General features: G+C 48.5%; 1 protein-coding gene across 5 annotated transcripts in view; it reads left to right on the forward strand.

Annotated features, from left to right (window-relative positions):
* The window catches only part of FAAH2 (fatty acid amide hydrolase 2), a 50,477-nt gene that overhangs the window by 17,717 nt on the left and 14,991 nt on the right, over positions 1-17,769 (forward strand). For 2 of the 5 annotated variants that reach the window (XM_065556294.1, XM_005301354.5), the window contains exons 2-5: positions 7,460-7,542; positions 9,466-9,602; positions 11,787-11,996; positions 17,639-17,758. In XM_065556294.1, the coding sequence (XP_065412366.1) occupies positions 7,460-7,542; positions 9,466-9,602; positions 11,787-11,996; positions 17,639-17,758 (550 nt within the window). Of the gene's footprint in view, positions 1-5,667; positions 5,978-7,459; positions 7,543-9,465; positions 9,603-11,786; positions 11,997-17,638; positions 17,759-17,769 lie in introns of those variants that run through there. The other 3 variants (XM_005301352.4, XM_024107467.3, XM_065556295.1) reach the window with 3 other exon arrangements.

Below are 17,769 nucleotides of genomic sequence, written 5' to 3' on the forward strand. Positions count from 1 at the left end.
GCTGAGGGGTCCCGTTCTCTGGACCTACAAGCTCTGTTTTTGACCGTGTTCCTGTCATCTAATAAACCTCTGTTTTACTGGCTGGCTAAGAGTCACGTCTGACTGTGAAGTGGGGGTGCGTGCAGGACCCTCTGGTTTCTCCAGGACCCCGGGGGAAGGGGTGGTATGGGGGTGGGACGAGTGTGGTGCAGGGGCGGAGCCAGGGGCAGGGGTGGGGTCAAGCACCCACCGGGAACAGTGGAAGTTGGCGCCTATGCTATAAAGTGGATAGAAAGCTGGCTAGATCGTTGGGCTCAACAGGTAGTGATCAACGGCTTGATATCTAGTTGGCGACTGGTATCAAACGGAGTGCCCCAGGGGTTGGTCCTGGGGCCGGTTTTGTTCAACATCTTCATTAATGATCTGGATGTGGGATGGATTGCATCCTCAGCAAGTTCGCGGATGACACTAAGCTGGGGGGAGATGTAGATACTCTGGAGGGTAGAGATAGGGTCCAGAGTGACCTAGACAAATTGGAGGATTGGGCCTAAAGAAATCTGATGAGGTTCAATAAGGACAAGTGCAGAGTCCTGCACTTAGGACGGAAGAATCCCATTCACTACTACAGGCTGGGGACTGACTGGCTAAGCAGCAGTTCTGCAGAAAAGTACCTGGGGGGATTACAGTGGATGAGAAGCTGGATATGAGTCAACAATGTGCCCTTGTTGCCAAGAAGGCTAACAGCATATTGGGCTGTATTAGTAGGAGCATTACCAGCAGATCAAGGGAAGTGATTATTCCCCTCTATTCGGCACTGATGAGGCCACATCTGGAATATTGGGTCCAGTTTTGGGCCCCCCACTAAAGAAAAGATGTGGACAAATTGGAGAGACTACAGTGGAGGGCAACAAAAATGATTAGGGGGTTGGGGCACATGACTTATGAGGAGAGGCTGAGGGAACTGGGCTTATTTAGTCTGCAGAAGAGAAGAGTGAGAGGAGATTTGATAGCAGCCTTCAACTATCTGAATGGGGGGGTTCCAAAGAGGATGGAGCTAGGCTGTTCTCAGTGGTAGCAGATGACAAATCAAGGAGCAATGGTCTCAAGTTGCAGTGTGGGAGGTCTAGGTTGGATATTAATAAAAACTATTCCACTAGGAGGGTGGTGAAGCACTGGACTAGGTTACCTAGGGAGATGGTGGAATCTCCATCCTTACAGGTTTTTAAAGCCTTGACAAAGCCCTGGCTGGAATGATTTAGTTGCAGTTGGACCTGCTTTGAGCAGGGGGTTGGACTAGATGACCTCCTAAGGTCTCTTCCAACCCTAATCTTCTATGATGCTATGATTCTATGAGAGTTAAAATTGGTTAAAGGAATCAAATATATACACTATATGCACCCATTAGTATAAGTCCATAGTCCAGAGGCTTGAGCAGGAAAGAGGCAAAATGGAGATGTTTCCAGGGCCTTTTATAGCTTCTGTAATGTGGAGGGAAACCCATTGTTTCAAACAAAGCCCTCAGCACAGCTAGTGGAAAATTATGGTAAAAGATGGAGTTTGGAGTCACATGAGCAAATCACATGTCCATGCTTGACTTCGCTTAGTCATAGCAGGAAAGTCTATTATCTGTAGATAGGCGTCTCCCATAGTCCATTGTGAGTTAATGTTCCTTGATGAGCCACATAATTTGCTAAATACCTTGTGGACCTTACTCCAGGAGCAAACATTTGAAATCTAGATATAGAGCCAAGCTCTGTCTGCTGCAGGCACCACCCCCGCAGCTCCCATTGGCTGTGGGAGAGGGAGATACCATCACTAGTCGCTAGGCAGAATCAGCCATGGAGGCAGCATCATTAGTTGCTGGACAGCGTCAGCCATGGAGGTAGCATCACTAGTCGCTGGGCAGAGTAAGCTAGGGCGGCATGAGGCCAAGGGAGTGAGGGAAAAGGGTGGGAAACGGGCTGGGAGATGGTGTGACTCGTGAGGCTCCAATGACAGCACAAGGGGGCATGCTGCCTCCGTCCCCCCTTCCCGAACTCAGGGGATGGAGGCAATGTGCCTGATGCCTGCAGATAAGACAAGGTGAAGATAAGAAGAAAGGAAAGAGGTTCTTTCTAGCTGTTGGCACTGCAGGTCTGTGTAATGAAATGGGGCCCTTTATTTAGTTTTTTACCCACTGTCCCATGTAATGTTGGTAGGTTGTGTAGGAGAGGGCCATCTCAGCAAGAGCACCAGGAGGCACTGAACCTGATGGGAGCATAATCCCAGACACACAGGGAGGATTAGAACCACCCACCTGCCCCATCTCTTTAGGGTAGTAGCCATGCTCCTCACCCCCTGCATCTGACCAGTGGGCAGACATGACTGTGCCTCCTCCTCAGCTGCTTTTGTGCTCAAGGAGGCCCAGCCCAGCAAGGTCCTGCTGTCAGCAGAGCTGAAGTATGGGAAAGTGGAGCAGGAACTGCCTCATGGTAGGATGGTTTTGGTGAAAGTGCTTGGTGGTCCCTGAGAGACCAGGTTTCTATTCTTGGTGCTGCCTCTGCCAGTGATGTCCTATGTGACCTTGGACAAAGCCTCAGTTCCCCAGCTGTCACACAGGGATAATAATAACCCATTGTGCCGGGATAATAATAACCCATCTCTCTCTCTCTCACACACACACACACAAACACCGCCAATTCCAAGATAAGTGGACTGTTGATTATTTTGTCATTGAGTACAAACAAACTGCCTCATGCTTGGTCTGCAAAGACAAAATTGCTGTTTTAAAAGACTACAATATCAAATGACATTACACAGTGAAACATGCACAGCAATATGATAAATATCAGGGAGAAGAGAGAGAGAAGATGGTCTTACAATTGAAAAAAGAATTAGCGAAGCAGCAGCAGCTTTTTCAGAAAGCGAGAAAAGAGTCAGAATCAGCAGTTTTGGCAAGTTATGTCATGAGTGAAATGATTGCTAAGTGTGGGAAGCCAATTACTGATGGTGAATTGATTAAACAATGCTTTATTAAAGTCAATGAGATTGTATGTCCCTGATGTCCATGATATTGCTGAAAACATCTCCTATCTCCAAATACAGTAGCAGAGCATATTCTTGAGCTCTCTAAAGATATCGATGTGCAGCTCATCGAGAAAAGCACAGCTTTCCACGCATATTCAATCGCACTTGATGAGAGTACCAATTTGACCGATAGTTCGCAGCTTGCCATATTTGTGAGAGGCGTTGATGAAAACTTTGCAGTAACTGAAGAATTGCTCAGCTTGTCAACAATGCGCGGTAGAACAACGGCCAGTGAAATTTTTCACTGCCTCAAAGAAGCACTGGAACAACGTGTTCTGCCATGGCACTTGTTAGCAGGCTTAACCACTGACGGGGCCCCAGCAATGATTGGCAAAAAACCGGACTGGTAGCACTAGCACAAAGAAAGATGGCCGAGCAAAATGCTGAGCAACCAATAGCGTTATACTGCATCATTCACCAACAAGCACTGTGCAGTAAATCTTTGAAATCTGACAATGTCATGTCCGTTGTTGTGAAATGTGTGAATTCCATTTGCTCCAGGGGCTTGCAGCACAGTTTCGTACTTTCTTGGAGGAAATTGAATCTAAATACGGTGACTTGCTCTACTTCACTGAGGTGCGCTGGCTAAGCAGGGGTTCTACTTTAAAGAGATTCATTGAATTGAAAACAGAGGTGAAAAGATTCATGGAAGAAATTAAAATGCCTGTACCACAATTTGAAGATCACAAATGGATGACAGATCTTGCTTTCCTTGTTGATGTAGCACAAGAGCTGAATATCCTAAACCTGAAGCTGCAAGGTCCAGGCCAGGTGGTGACAGTAGGGTGACTAGATGTCCTGATTTTATAGGGACAGTCCCGATTTTGGGGTCTTTTTCTTATATAGGCTCCTATTACCCCCCACCCCTTGTCCCAATTTTTCACATTTGCTGTCTGGTCACTCTAGGTGACAGCAGTGTATGATAATGTGAGAGCATTCACAACTAAACTAAAATTGTGGACAAATCAGATTTCTCAGGGGAATCTCACTCATTTCCCAGCATGCAAGTCACTTGTGGAAGAGCTGGGCTCTGAAATACAGTTCAGTGGTTCTGAATACACTAATAAGCTTGACCTGCTTTTGCAAGAATTTGATCAGCGGGTTGCAGATTTCAGAAAGCACAAAGAAAGCTTCATATGTTTGCTAATCCATTTTCTGGTGATGTGGCAACAGCACCATGTGATTTACAAGTGGAACTCATTGATATGCAGTGCAACATATCTTTAAAGACTAAATTCAGAAAAACTGAGGATGTCACAGAGTTCTTCAGACAGCTACCACCATCTTTCCCAAATCTTTGCAAAACCTTTAGAAAAATCATGTCCTTGTTTGGCAGTACTTACATTTGTGAGAAACTTTTTTTCACAATGAATATAAACAAGTCAAAATACCGAACACAACTATCTGATGATGCACACCTTGCTGCAATCCTGAAGTTTTCAACTGCTCAGTCACTGAGGCCAAACATCAACAAACTGACCGAACTGAAATGTTGCCAGGTGTCTGGCAAACACTAAAAACTCTCTGGCATGCAGAGAATTGTATAAAGTTGTATAACAGTTTTATTATTTCTAAGAAATTCGAAATAAACATACACTATACACATTTTCTTTTCTGATCACCGTCTTCAGTGACATTATTGGCTCGCTGGGAGGATTTGAGGTCTGTCACTGGCCCTAAGGTAAATTGTTTGAGACTCCCTGGTCTAGGTTCTTATAATGCATTCCTCGCTGTAATATCTGAGCATTGGCAATACTGTCTCTCAGTTACTAGCGTGACTTGAGGCTAGGACAGAATTTTTACACGTGGGTGGGGGTGGGCAGTGACTCCAGCAGTGCCAGACCTGGTCGGGGGGTTGCCACCGCAGTGCTGTCCCTGGTGTGTGTGTGTGGGTTAGGGTGACCAGACGTCCCGATAAAATCGGGACCGTCCCGATATTTAGGCATTTGTCCCGCGTCCCGATTGATCTTCGGTCGGGACGCTGCACTCCGCTTTTTTTTTTTTTTTTTCTCTGCCGGGCTGCCGGCAGCACTCAGCTGTTCTCGGCTTTTTTTTTTTCTTCTCGTCTGACTGCTGGCAGCACTCAGCTGTTTTCTGTTGGTTTCTCTCCCCCCCCCCCTCCTAAAAACCAGAGGCTGAAGGTATGCATACCTAAGGAAGGGTGCATAATCTCCTTTGACTGCCCGCAGCCCTGGGCTGTTCTCAGCTCCCGCCCCCGACTGCCAGCAGCACTGGGTCACAGTAGGGAATTGGGAGAGGGAGCTGTTTGTGTCCTTACACCAGCACTCGGTTTTTTGGTTTTTTTTGCTCCGCCAGTGACCCCCCCCCTCCCCTCCCCCCTTGTGTCCCGATATTTTCTTCCTGTCATCTGGTCACCCTAGTGTGGGTTGCCCTGGCAGCAGACCATGGCTGCGGGGGGGGTGGGGAGGAAAGGTGTCGCTGACCACGGGATAGTCGGTGGGTACTGCCCAGCGTTGGGGATTCCCCCCTTGATAAGCCTCTAACACACCTCTCCCCCCTCGACTGTGACCTTCCCTCCCCGCAGTGCCCCAGCACTCGCCCCTCCCTAGGGGGTGTGCTTCCTATTGCCCCGCCCCGCGGGGCAGTGCCATTCCAGCTCCCCCCGCCCCGAGCCTGCGGACTGTGGAGGCGGCGGCTCCGCGCACTGCACTGTGGGTCCCCCTCCTGCCCCTGCCTCGCTATGGCGCTGTCGCGCGCGGAGCGCTGCCTTGTGCTGCTGCTGCGGCTCCTGTCGCGCGCCTTCCTCGTGCTGCTGAGCCTGGCGGCGCGCGCCTCCGCGGCGCTCGCCCCCAAGCCACCCGCGCTGCCCCCGCCGGCCGGGGCGCCCCCCACGCGCTGTGTGCCACCGCCGGGCCAGCCGCTGCTGCTGCTGTCTGCAAGGCAGCTGGCTCGGCGCATCCGCCGCCGGGAGGTGAGAGTGGGGGGACGGGGGCTGCTGGGATTTGTAGTTCGCCTCCCGGGAGGGGCGCCCTTAGGGCAGGACTCCTGGGTTCCCTGCCTAGCTTTCCGCCTCGTGCGCCGCAGTGAAGTGGCCGCTGTGCGCTCCGCTCCCTTCTGGCAGCCCCGGGGTAGAGGGGACCCGCTGCGCTCCCCGCCCTCTCTTGTCCCCCCCCCCCCGGGTGTGTGTGGGGTGGGACCCGCTACATACACTCGCTTCACCCTCCTGCCCCGCTGAGGTGGGGGAGATCCTCTCTATAGCTTGGCATCGTGCCTGCCTGGGGTGGGGGGCACCCTCTATATACCTGGCGCTGCACTTTGTGGGTAACAGGTGGGAGTCCCAGTGCCAGGTGTGTACTGTGGGATGGGGTATATGCGTGCGGGGTGAGGGCTGCCCCATTTCATCCCTTTGCTGGGCTTCTCTCAGCACCAGGAGAGAATACAGACAAAAGGGGCACCAGGTCCCAGATCAGGCTGCCTTGGCCAGGAGCCATCCAGGTGCACTCTCCTATGGGAAAGGACTAGTTCTCTCTTCTTCCTCTTGTCTGATAGATCATCCTGAACATCTGCTGGGGAGAAAGAGACCTGGCTGACATGATCAGTCTGTTGACTCAATAGTATGTGGGAGGAGGGGCTGTCTGGAGGGCTGATCATGTGGAACATATGAATTCCATAAACTGCCAGCTAGACCTCTTCTTTCCTCTAGTAATGAGCTGATTGGCCTTGGCAAAACAAGCCATCCCTTTCTCCTGGTCAGGACACTACATAGTCCCACTTGGGCAGAATAATCCTTGAAATATAGGCAGTTCTGAGAGACGAGGGACTTTTGGGAATTCTGTATAGGGGAAGTGAACCTGCCATATAATTCTCAATGGAGGCATGCCTTGATGGGGGAATGTGTCAACATACAATGCAGAAGTGACAGGTTCACCCTAACAAGAGCAGTGCAACATCCAGAGACTGCAGTGTAAACCTCAGTGTCTTGGCTAAATTCCATCTCTTGTCACTGCATTCCACCGATTCCCCATGCCATTTTAAGCTGGATATGCTTCTTATTCTGATCCGTGGTGTAGGGTTCCTAAGTGATCTGTATCGAGGGGCCGTGGTGGCTGCATTTCTATAATGGCTAGCTGATCCCTATGTATTGAATTTGCAATGGAGAGATCCTGACTTTCTATTCATTTGAATGGGAATTCCAGGGAAATGGCTACTGGGATGCATGGGTGTTTTGGGGGAAGTGAAGCGGTGAAGGAGGTAAGTGACCGCCACCCAGTGAACTGTGATATAGGGGCTCAAGGGAACTGAAAGGCAGTCCCAGGAGAGTAGTAATTTAGTTCCCTCTTTTCTTTTTCTCAAATCTCTAATTGCCCGAACATCCTGGTGACCAGCAGCCTCCCTCTCACCCTCTGTCCAACCACCCGGTCCTAGTTGTATCTGTTATTATCGTCTTTTGCAGGTGAAATGCACTGATGTTGTTCAGGCTTATATCAAGAGGATTGAGGAGATAAATCCGCTTGTCAATGCAGTTGTCAAGGCCAGGTGAGCCAGGGGAAAGGTGGGAAATGGACTTTTCTAGAGTCCAGTTTAGCAGCTGTTACAAGCCATGATTGGCAACAGGGCAAGATAACCAGCCTCCATGTGAGGTTCTTCACCTTTCCAAATGTGATCACCTCCCCCACCCCCCATGTCATGCTTGCTGGGGGAGGGGGTATGTTAGGACCGAGTGAGTTGTCAACCAGACATGACTTATGCAACGAATCAGTGCTGAATGCCTCAACCATCTGTTAGAATTGCAAGATTAACCCATAGTTTAGGTGAAAGTAATTGTCACTGAGTCCTGGGGAGGTTGTGATAGGTGGAGGAGCTCTGTTCTTCTTGCTCATAGTACATACTTTCTTTGCTGACATTTTCTGTAACTATAAGCAATATACACCTAGCAAGTAATTAAACTTGACCAAGTGACTGTGGCCTTAATGGATCATACATGTTCCAGTAATATGTAACTATCAGTGATCATTCTCCAGATCAGAAGTGTTGGAATACAAGACCGAGGCCATTCTGTTCATAAAACACAGTGAGAACTGTTTAAACAATTAACATTCACAGCATGTTCTCACTGTTTCCATGGTTAAATAGAGGATTCAGGGCTATCAACCTTATACCTTTTTATACCAGCCCTGAATTCACTGAGCCTCTTGCAGCTATTTATATTTACTCCATTTCTCTTTATCCTCCCTGTACTCCTTTGCAACAAGGAAGAGGCTAAAAATATGAATGATTTTTTTTCTTGCCTTTCACAGGCAGAATCCAGAATAGTTTTAAATCAGTCTAATCATTTTAAAATTTGTGACGTGTGTGTGTGTGTGTGTGTGTGTGTGTGTGTGTAAATTATCTTACTTCTCTATTCTAATTGAATAATTACTTACAGTATTGATGGACAGAACTTTTGTGTCACTTGAGTCACAGAAGTCCTGCAAACACAAGCTTCCAGGTGAGAATACTGTACTTTCTAATTCCAGTGAGGCTGGAAATGCCATGAGCATGGCGTCTCTCCCAGGTATTCTGCTGCTTCCGAGTGGTTCTAGGAAACAGAGGTAGCTGATTCATTTCAGGGTTTGCATCTATGTTCAAGTTGGTTCTTACTTTGTTGGGACTAGTTCATTCATCCCTTTTTCAGACTCACGTGCAGAAGAAACACAGAAATTTGGGGTAGTTCATCTCTAGCTATTGATGAATGGATGTTATGATATTTGGGGACCAATCACACCTAGTGGTGAATGCATTTAATTGCAGGTCTGTCTACCCTAAAGATGTTGCATAGATAGGACATATACAGTGTTCAATTATTTTCTGAAAAAAGTAGAACTGGTTAGGTTACCAATTTCTGGTGTGTGTCTGTCATTCATTATGTGGGAGCAGCCTGATCTATATCTGTAAAAGTATTGAAATAAGGTGGCAATCTGCCTTGTACTTCATATACCTCTTTTCTTCTGAGAATCGCAAGGCATTATACCAATATTAATAAACTTATTGCCCCAAATCCCCTGTCTTACAGATGAGGGATTCAGCCAAGCTCACACAGTGAGTGTGTGGCAGAGCTGGGAATGGAGCCCAGATTTCCTGATTCCTGGTCCTTTGTCTTCACTCCCCACCCCCTCCCTTGTTCAGGAGCTGGCCAGAGAAAGGCTCACTATGGTGAAGGGATAGTGATGGGGGTAGAGAAATGAGTAATGGGTTGCTTCATGTTGTTTCCTTTACAACCTATCTGCTTTTAACACATTAACCTACTTATTTTTCACCACGTCCTTTTCTTTCTTTGACCACCCCCATCTAAAGGGCTGATCAGCCCACTCAGATGTTGGTTGGGATTTGGTTAGAGATGGACTGGGGGTTCATCTGAGTCCAGTCAGAGACTGACCAGTTTTCTCTCCCCTCCCTCTCCTTACCAACCGTTCCCCTCAGGTTCGATGCAGCTCTTCAAGAGGCCCACCATGTTGACAAACTGCTCTCGGAAGGTCATGGAGATGAAGATTCCCTGCAGGAAAAATTTCCCTTCCTGGGGGTTCCTTTCACCGTCAAGGAGGCCTTTGCGCTGCATGGTGCGTATACACACAGGCTTTACAAGCTGATGTTTGGATTTACTCTGCAGCCTGTTGTCAGTTTGCTCCTTTCTCATGAGGGTCGTGGCTTTGACATGGAGGCCAAAGTGGTGGAGCCAGCTAAACTGAATCCAACTGCCTCTTGAGAGAGACAGGGTGGGGGAGGTAATATCTCTTGTTAGACCCACTTCTGTTGTGTTTGAGCTTACACCGAAGTTGGTCCAATAAGAGATATTACCTCACCCACCTTGTCTCTCTGATATCCTGGGACCTGCATGGCTACAACAGCACTGCAAACAGCTTCTTCCCGTCAGTCTCTTTCCTCTCCCCTTTGCATGGCACTGTATTAGATCCACTGTGTGGATCTAATACATGTTAACTGGCCCATTGAAGTTCAGCCATTGCTCCCTAAATATTTGCATTCTCCCTCCTGGCATGAGTTTCCCTGGACCACCTCCCGGAACACTCTTCATTTCCTCTTATTCCATCGCTTTCAGTGCCATCTCAATACCTCCTGCTCAACTGCATTGAGGTTCTCTCCTTTTGTAGCCTAATTTTTCATTTGCTAGTCATTGGTCACTCAGGTCAGGTCTGTGTCTTTTTTGTTGATCATTGTTCTGTTAGTTTTTTTTTTTTTAATACTAGATAGGCACATTAAAATATTTGAGATCAGTGGTTAGTATCCCTTGCCCAGCACTTTGGTTTTACAGGTGTTCTGTAAATAACTGTAAAATACCCATGTAGCTGAACTTCACAAATGAACTCACTTGCTGCCCTAAGAGTTATTGCATTTATCCTCCCCAGTGTGCACAATAGATGTCTTCCAGGCCATTCTGCTCTCCTTCCATGTGTGGAACCTGGGAGTGCACAGAGCACCCCAATTATATGTAAGGAGATCAGAACCCCTTTGAAGTGCAGATTGTCTAAGGGATTATTAACTAGTTTCTTCACTAGATAGAAGCAGCAGTGTTATGGTGTGGGGGTGGCATATTTTGGTAAGTGTGCTTAGCTGTCTTGTTTACATTCTGTAGGCGCCGATTAGTTAGATTTTGTTTTTCATTCTGATCTTTTCATATTTTTACAATTGTTTTGTTTGAAATGTGAGAGCTCAGGGTTAGGTGCCCTTTTACTAATCAAAATAAATAGCAAAAACATTCCCTGCATGTTACGATCTAGTGTCCTGATAGTGTTCTGAAAGGTTATCTTATTGCTGATGAGTTCTTCATAGGAAGGAGATGTACTTCTATGTGTTCTCCAGATTGCATCAGGATTGTGACACAGATTGCATAGCAGTCTTATTCCCAGCGGAGCGCCAAGATAGGGATTTTTGAAAGGTTTCCTCTCCCTGGGGCGGGAGGATGTGGCTCCAAGCATCACTGTTAGGGGATTTGGGGGTATCAGGCATGCTGTCTCTGGGTTTGGGGAATTGGCGATCTCTCCTACAAATCAGTATTGGTCTGTTGGGGATGGAAGCAGGATGAGGCCCTTGTTATTTCATGGGGATGAGACCTCCTTCTGGATCTTGGTAGCATATGGAATGATCGCCCATCCATAGGATCTCACACTGGCATAGCTTGTAATCTCAAGGGGATTGTTATTGCATCTCTGACCCAGGGCCGACTCCAGGCACCAGCCCACCAAGCATGTGCTTGGGGCGGTGCCTGGAGGGGAGCGGCGCGGTGGGGCGCTCCGGCCCGAGAGCGGGGCCGCGACTGGGCTCGCCGCCCTCCCCCCGGCGCTCCGGTTGGGGAGAGCGGGGCCCCGGCCGGGCTCGCCGCCCTCCCCCCCGGCGCTCTGGCCAGTTGGGGAGAGCGGGGCCCCGGCCGGGCTCGCCGCCCTCCCCCCCGGCGCTCTGGCCAGTTGGGGACAGCGGAGAGCTCCAGCCGGGCTCTCCGCCCTCCTCCCGGCGCTCTGGCCGCCGGGGAGAGCGGAGAGCTCCGGCCGGGCTCGCCGCCCTCCTCCCGGCGGCCAGAGCCGCGGCGGGCTTGCCGCCCTCCCCCCGGCGCTCTAGCCGGTCAGGGATTGTGGGCCCGCGGCCGGGCTGGGCGCCCTCCCCTGCCGTGCTGTGGGAGGTCGGGGGGGTGGGAGGGGGGCGGCGGGTGGCTTTTTTGCCTAGGGCGGCAAAAAAGCCAGAGCCGGCCCTGCTCTGACCCACTATATCTGGTTTTTATCTTGTCACCATAGGGATGCCCAACACCTCTGGCCTGGTTAGCCGTCGCAACTTGATCTCCACGTCAGACGCTCTGGTGGTGTCACGGTTAAAGCAAGCTGGTGCAATTCCATTGGGTGTGACCAATTGCAGTGAGCTGTGTATGTGGTATGAGTCTAGCAACAATGTCTATGGCAGAACAAACAACCCATATGACCTGCAAAGGATTGTGGGTGGCAGCTCAGGTGAGGATCCAGGAAGCCAATACGGTAGTGCACAGATGAGTTTGCCAAATTCCTCTTGTTGATCACTTTGTACTTTAAAAGCTCTGCAGATCGTTAATTGGTTAGCCACAAACATAGCTGTCGTATAGCATGTGGGCAATCTGATACGACGGGAATTCAAAGGTGAACGTTTTGGCTATTGGGCATTGTGACAGACTGTAATATCCCGAGCAAATGTTATGGAATTAAGATACATTTTTTGAATTAAGTTAAACCATATTGAATTAGGGTTACTACCTTTTGAGTATATTGTATTAAAAATGCAACCATGTAATGTGATGGTGTGGCATTGTATGTACCTTCTCTAGTAGCGAGGGGGTATGCTAATGAACTTCCTCTGGCATCACCCCTTGAAGAACACCCCAGCCCCCCGGGAGAGATATGCATACAGGGAGTTCTCGGATTTACGATGACCGACTTACGTCTGACGCCACTTACGACGCTTTTCAGTTGTTTCGCCCCATGACGCTCGTTTCACCCTTATGATGAAAGCCGGCAGGGAGAACAGCATACATCCCTTGCTGAGCCTCTGCCAATCTCGATGTCACTGTTCAAACTTTCTGATTGGCTGAGCCCGGGGCAGGGAGCCAATTAAAAACAAGCAGCAAGGCTACCTGGCAACAAGCTACTCTGGCCGTGGAAGCCAATCAGACAAGCGACTGCAAGGGACCCCATCCAGCTCCATTCATTATAATACAACCACGAAGTTATTTACAAGCAACTCTGTAAAAAGCAAGCCCAATTGTGCATAGTATGTTGCCGGCATTCTGAGCAGCGGCCTGCCTTGCTGCCTGCCTCCCTGGCTTTCTGCTTAGCCTGTCTCCCATCATTGAACGCAGTGCATCTGTGAATAGGGGCATATCCAACATGTACAGCTGCTACAGAGAAATTTACAAGGAGAAGAGGAGAACATTTGTCCAAACCTTAGACGCTTTCTTTAAGATACCAGAGAAGACTCCAGAGAAACCTGCAGCCCAGACTTCAGAGAAGCCCCCAGCCAAGAGCCCTTCAAAAAGTTCTGGAAAGTCAAAGCATATGTGATTTTATACATTTATTTGAATGCTGTTTACCAAACATTGATATTGCTACATTAGTCATCTATAATTCATTTAGTACAAAAATCTGGGTTATTGTGGTGAAAATAGTGTATCAAGCCTTGGTTCAGGAACCAATCCCCCTTTATACTATTGATTCCTATGGGAAAAGCGGTTTCGGCTTACAACGTTTTGACTTACAACACAATTCTGAGGAACAAATTGTGTCATAAGTCTGAGGACTCCCTGTATAGTGGTTCAAACTGGATTCTCCTGTGATGAACAGACAAAGAAAAGACTTCTGGATAAAAGCCTGATTTTTAAATGACTCAGGACCTTCTGCCTGATCCAGCAAATGGCCAGGATCCTTAGGGGAGGATTGGAAGGACTTGGTTCTTTGAGGCCTCATAAGACCGTGTGCTTGTTCTGTGCTGAAGCTCTGGTGAACTTGTAACCACAAAGAAACCCCGAGGGTGAGGTGATCACTGGTAAGCTTATTAGTAGGCATGAAGGTTCTTTTATTGATTGTAATGTTTTCTCTGTAATGCTTTTTGCCTTAAGAATAAAGTAGATTTGCATTGGAAGTGCTGTGTCGTAACTTATATCTGTAATAGTCCCTCAGTTATCAGTCTCTGAAGAGAAAGCAAGCAGGTTTTTTTAGGTCGACTGTCTGTGCTGGGAAATACACAGTGGAGGCAGGGAACTGTTCACCCTGGATGCCCCAGTCTGGAGGGAGAGAGATACATGTCTCCACTGAAGATAGGCAACTTCTAGGGAGCTGGAAGCTTGAGAGTGGATGCCCTCACTGGACCCCAGGGGAGAAATACAGGGGCAGTTGCACTGACCTGTGACATCTGTGGTGGCAGTGATGGAAACTGTAACAGTGTGACTTGCATAAGTGCAGTAAAAGCAAGTTCTATAAAAGGAAAAGCACAGAGGAGAAAAAAGTCTTTTTGGGAAAAGGAATAGTGAAAAGAGAGATGGGAAAATGGATTGTCAACAGCTGCAGACAAATGGGCTGATTGAGCTATGCAGAGATCAGCTTGAAGACTGAACAAACTCATAGTGAGTTGATTTGCTCTATTCTAATGACCAGTCAAGAAACAATGCCAAGTTTGAAGAGAACCTCCAGCCTGCTGGCAGAGGGCCTAGCAGATGGGGAGAGTCTTGGAGCCAACACCTTGGAGAGAAGCAGGGATGAGACTGACAGATACAGCAACTGTGTTCTGTCCAGACCAAGAACACCACTGCAACAGGAATAGTGGACAGCCCAACATCTGGAGCCAGGCAAGCTCCAGCTAGAGAGGGATCAAGTGTGTGTGGAAACCAGCAGCTTGCAGACTGGGAGCAGCAGTGTCCGTGTGAGAGAGAAAAGAGGGAGAAGCAGCATCAGTATGAGGTGAGAGAAGAGGACAGGGAGTACCAATATCAGATCGAGTTGGAGAAACTGCACCAGCAGAACCATAGCCAAGTAGGTGTAGCCAGTCCCCAGTTACCTGTCCCCATGGGTGGTGTAATCTCCAAATTACTTGCTCGACATAGGGAGTGTGATAAGGTGGATCCTACACCCTTTTGAAAAGGGGTGTGAATTGAATAAGGTGGGAAAGGTGGACATGGCACCTGGCTCCTCTGCTGTCTGGGACAAAGGCCTTGGACACTTTTACCCTTATGTGAAGGAAGGACTATAAAGATTATGATCATTGTAAGCAAGCTTTGTTGCAAAGGTTTGAGCTGACCCCTGCAGTGTATAGGAGAAGGTTTCAGGAAGTTCAGAAAAAAGGGAACATGACCTGTGCTGAGGTTTCACCTCAAATTAAAGGTTATGTAAGGAAACGGGGAGCTGAAAGCCTGAGAGTGTGTGTCCTTCTGCATGATTGAGGGGAGATGCAGTTGCACTGAACAGTGACGGATATCTCCTCTACTTCCCGTCTGGCGTCACTTCAGGGCTTCCTTGCTGGAGTAGCTTCATGCTGGCATCAATGAGTAGTTCTGACATGTTTATACAAATTGGGCAAATCGCATCGGCAAGAAGCTGCTCTTCTCCCACTGGTCCCCTTGTGCGTGTGTAGCTGGAGGCTCCTGTTCCATCTGTGTGCGCGATTGTTCCCCACTCAGATGGTTGGTTATCTGCCAGAGTGGTTCTAGCAGAGTCCTGAGAGATCACCTTATTATCTTTCACTCCTCTGGCCCACACTTGGGCCCCCCTCCTTCTGTCTGAGCAGGTGTAGACAAGACTGTATTTGGAGGGTGTTCAGAACTGACCAGAGGGGTTGCTGTTGAGTGACGCAGTGGCTTTCAGGGGCGCTCCTCATGTCTCTGGGGGCAGGATATGCTGCCTCAACAGAAAGTACTTCTAGCCTTCAACAGCTTAGGGCATGAAGCTAGTGTCTGGTTTTGAGTGCAGTGAATTAAGATGGAAGATGGGGGATTGCTGGCTGGCAGGAAGGAGATGTCAGCAAAGAGTGAAAGAAAGTCACTGAGTGGAAGAGAGAAGGAGAAGCTGTTATGAGCAGAAGCAGTCTCTCTTACTCTGTGTATGTACAGCTCCTAGCACAATAGAGCCTGTCCTCGGTTGGGGCAGGTACGCACTGCTGTAATATATGTAAACAATGGTAATTATAACCCCAGAAATCCTTGTCATCAGGGTTCTTTTGGAGGTGGGGCTGGGGCAGAAAAATCCTGCGTAAGGCTTGTCAGAGTGGAGGAGCCAAGGATGAATGCATCCAGTGTGGCTGACTTATGGGAGAAGATGGGGATGCAGAACAGCCACATGCACCATAATACATCTGGCTTCCAAGAATGCGAGTTACATCTGCAGGATGGGAGACTGTCTTGGAAGCAGTGACTCAGAGAATGACTTAGGGGTCATTGTAGATAATCACCTCAACATGAGCTCTCAGTGCAGTGCTGAGCAGAAAGGACCGATGTGATCTAGGGATGTATAAAAAGGCAAACATCAAGTAAAAGTAAAGATCTTGCCTCTGTATGCGGCATTGGTAAGACTACTGCTAGAATGGAATAGAACAGTGTTCTAGGATCCTCACTGCAAGAAGGCTGTGGAAATACTGGAGAGAGTTCAAAGGAAGGCACAAAAGTGATCCAGGGGCTGGAAAACAAACCTTATGATATGAGGCTTAAGAAGCTCGGTCTGTTCTGTTTCTCGAAGACAACGTAGTGAGTGGGGTGGCTTGGTCACCGTGTATAGGTACTTACACATGGAAAAGAGGTCTGAAAATGGGGGGGCTTTTCAACCGTGCTGACAAAGGCATAACAAGACCCAGCATCTGGAAGATGAAGTTAGACAAATTCAACCTTGAAATAGGATGCAATTTCCTATGGCAGTGAGGGTGGCTGGAACAGCTGACTGGTGGGAGTGGTGGACTCTTCATTGCTTAGAGTCTTTAAAACAATATTAGCTGTCTTTCTAAAAGATATGTTTTAATTCAGCTGCTGGGAGATGTTCTGCAGCTAGGTTCGTGGGATTTGTGGTGGACAGTTGTGGTCCCTTCTGGCTTGGTAATCTGGGTCTCCATGTTAATTCCCTTCTTCCTGGACCCTGGGGAGAACAGGATTGCCTGCACTGCCCTCAGCATACTCATAAGACTCGCAGTTCTGCATTTAAATAACTATAATCCAATCTCAAGCTTCAGGGCTTCAGCCAGTTGCCTGCAGGGATCAGGAGGGACTTTTTTCCCCCTATGCGCAATTGGTGCATTCTGGTTTTGTTTGGTTTTTTTTTTTTTTTTTTTGCCTTCTTCTGAAGCAACAGAGATTCTTCCTAGGTGGAAATGGACCACCTGGACTGGGTGGATTCTCTATCCTTCATGGAGGAGAAGAGGCTGAAAGTCTGACAGCATACAAGCACAGACTTTCAACTGACCAGTTATTTTTGCAGAGGCACCAGGGGATGGAACTGTGTGTGTGAGAGAGTGTGTGAGAGTGAGTGAGTGAGTGAATCTTGCAGGTTCTCTTACATTGCTTCTGCCTCTGTACCAGCTCATTGCTGCAATGCCAGTGGGTCAGTGCTCTGAAGTTTAGAGAATCGGCTTTTTTAGATGCCTGGTTGGAGTGTCTTGCCCACATGCTCAGGGTCATACCGATCAGCAGATTTGGGGTCATGGAGAATTTTTCCCCCAGGTCAGATTGGCAGGGACCATGGGAGGTTTTTCCTGCTGCTGCAGCATGAGGTGTGGATCACTTGTTAGGCTCATCTGAGAGTATGTCACTTAATTCCCTGCCCTCACATGGGCCTCGGGCATTGGTGGCACCTTGGTCTCTCCTGGTCTCTGCCTGTGGCACCAACAGTTTAGTCTCCTGAGGACTGAAATAGGAGAAGTAATAGGGCTCAGCTTGGAAGTTTCTGGGTGAAAGTTAGCAGCCTGTGATAAGCAGGAGGCCAGATCTGATCATCCCTTGTGGCCTTAAACTCTGTGACTTTTTGCAGGGAGAGCAAGCAGAGCTCCTTTGTTCTGCCACAGGCTAGCTGGCTGCCACAGCGGCGAGCATGAAGGCAGCATTATGCAGTGGGCATAGGGAAAAGTGATGTCTCTGGCTTTTGTTGTCATGCAGGTGGTGAAGGCTGCGTCCTGGGAGCTGCCTGCTCCGTAATCGGGGTGGGCTCAGATATCGGCGGCAGCATTCGGATGCCTGCTTTTTTCAATGGAGTCTTTGGACATAAACCCACCACAGGTACCAAGTGT

The sequence above is a fragment of the Chrysemys picta genome, chromosome 9 (assembly GCF_011386835.1).
Source record: "Chrysemys picta bellii isolate R12L10 chromosome 9, ASM1138683v2, whole genome shotgun sequence".
Taxonomy (NCBI): domain Eukaryota; kingdom Metazoa; phylum Chordata; order Testudines; family Emydidae; genus Chrysemys; species Chrysemys picta.